This window comes from Eurypyga helias, unplaced genomic scaffold (genome assembly GCF_000690775.1).
Source record: "Eurypyga helias isolate BGI_N326 unplaced genomic scaffold, ASM69077v1 scaffold23585, whole genome shotgun sequence".
Classification (NCBI taxonomy): domain Eukaryota; kingdom Metazoa; phylum Chordata; class Aves; order Eurypygiformes; family Eurypygidae; genus Eurypyga; species Eurypyga helias.
Genome location: NW_010251102.1, coordinates 2,400 through 4,162, shown reverse-complemented (window position 1 = coordinate 4,162; position 1,763 = coordinate 2,400). Strand labels below are relative to the sequence as shown.

Here is a 1,763-nt window from a genome sequence, read left to right as displayed (position 1 = left end):
CCGCCGTTTCTCACCGCAGGCCTTGTTGATGAAGGTGGTGGCAATGCCCGTGTTGCCCGAGCGGCCCGTACGCCCGATGCGGTGAACTGTGGGGAGAGAGACAGGATCAGGCCCGGGTGGATGCAAGGTGACAGACCATCCCTGCCCTCCCCAACCATGCCCCCATGGCCCCCCACGGGGCCCAGTCCCCACCATAGTTCTCGATCTCCTCCGGCATGTCGTAGTTGATGACGTGCTGGATGGCTGGGAAGTCCAAGCCCTTGGAAGCGACGTCAGTGGCCACCAGGACATCCTTCTTCCCATCCCGGAAGGCCTCGATGGCTTTTGTCCGTTCCTCCTGATCTGCAAAGGCCCAGCAGTGAAGATCAGCAAGGGCAGAGCTCCCAGTCCTACCTCCTGCAGCAACCACTATGGCCTCAGAGCCCAGCACCGTTCAGCCAGGGCTCCCCCACAGCCCCTCAACGGCTGTCTGCATACCGGGCTTTCCTATGGCCACGTTCCCCCGGGCAGGAGCAGGGTCAGTCCTACCTGCGACCCTCACTGACCTTTCCCTCCGTGAATGGCCACGGCTTCCACCCCCTTGAGCAGCAGGTACTCATGGATGGCATCGACATCCGCCTTCTTCTCTGCGAAGATCAGCACCTGCAGCAGCACAGACACGGTGGAAGAGCAGCCTTTCCGCAGGCTGGCACTGCTGGCACCAGCACGACCCCCTTCCCTCTTACTGAGGGGAGCACGCAAAGGCTCCGCACCCGGGACCTGCTCGTACGTGGAGCACGGCTCACTCGCACGTGTACCCCACCCGGCATCACAGTCGCGTCCCCACTGCCAGCTCCACCCCAGGGCATCCACGCTGCCCCCCAGCCACGCTGCCAGAGCACTCACGGGCGGCGGGGTCTTCTGCAGACACTCAAGGAGGTACACCATCTTGGCCTCCTCTTTCACATACTCCACCTCCTAGGAACAAGCATAGGGATGGGTCGGGCAACAGAGGAAGCACCATTGCTTGGCATTCCTCATCCTCTTAGGAAGGAGGGCCAGGAACCCCAGCTCCCTGGCAAGGGGAGGCATCAGTGCCCTCGCGAACGGCTCCTGACCACCTCACCTGCACAACATCCAGGCTGGCAGCGCCCGCTCGCCCGACGTTAATGGTGATGGGCTTCACCAGCGCACTCTTGGCAAAGTTCTGGATCTTCTTCGGCATCGTGGCACTGAAGAGAAGGGTCTGCCGCTGGCCCTGTGCGGGGAACACGTGTGGGCGAGGAGACCCTCACCCAACCAGGCGGGTGAAGGGACTGAGCTTCGCAGCGCGTGTATCGCGCCAGGTCAGTACCTTGAAGTAGGAGAAGATGGTACGGATGTCCCCCTCAAAGCCCATGTCGATCATCCTGTCCGCCTCATCCAAGGCCAGGTAACGGCAGATGTCCAGGCTCACCATCTTCTTCTGCAGCAGGTCCATCAGGCGGCCAGGGGTTGCCACCATCATGTGCACACCGCTGCGGGACGAGAGGAGGCCGTGGTCAGGCACTCGGCATCCCCGTCCCACACAGGGCACAACCGGGAAGGTAACACCTGCTTGGCACATCACCTTTGCCCCCACGCTTTCTGAAGCCGCCTAGCCAGGGTGCCACCCCGTAAGTCCCCTGCCAGAAAATCCAGCACATCTCCAGCCCCACAGACCCTTCCCAGGAGCTCTTACTGTTTGATGGTCTCCATCTGCTCCTTGACGGACATGCCCCCGATGCAGAGGGCGCAGCGCAGCG

At 62.3% G+C, this 1,763-nt stretch overlaps 1 protein-coding gene across 1 annotated transcript in view; it reads right to left on the bottom strand.

Moving 5' to 3' along the window:
• Nucleotides 1-14: 14 nt before the first annotated feature.
• The window catches only part of DDX41 (DEAD (Asp-Glu-Ala-Asp) box polypeptide 41), a gene marked incomplete at its 3' end in the record, with an annotated part of 4,141 nt that continues 2,392 nt past the window's right edge, over nucleotides 15-1,763 (bottom strand). The window contains 7 exon segments of the mRNA XM_010151909.1: nucleotides 15-86; nucleotides 193-342; nucleotides 546-642; nucleotides 886-957; nucleotides 1,106-1,237; nucleotides 1,334-1,496; nucleotides 1,700-1,763. The exon segment at nucleotides 1,700-1,763 is cut by the window's right edge and continues 11 nt beyond it. Coding sequence (XP_010150211.1) covers nucleotides 15-86; nucleotides 193-342; nucleotides 546-642; nucleotides 886-957; nucleotides 1,106-1,237; nucleotides 1,334-1,496; nucleotides 1,700-1,763 — 750 coding nt within the window.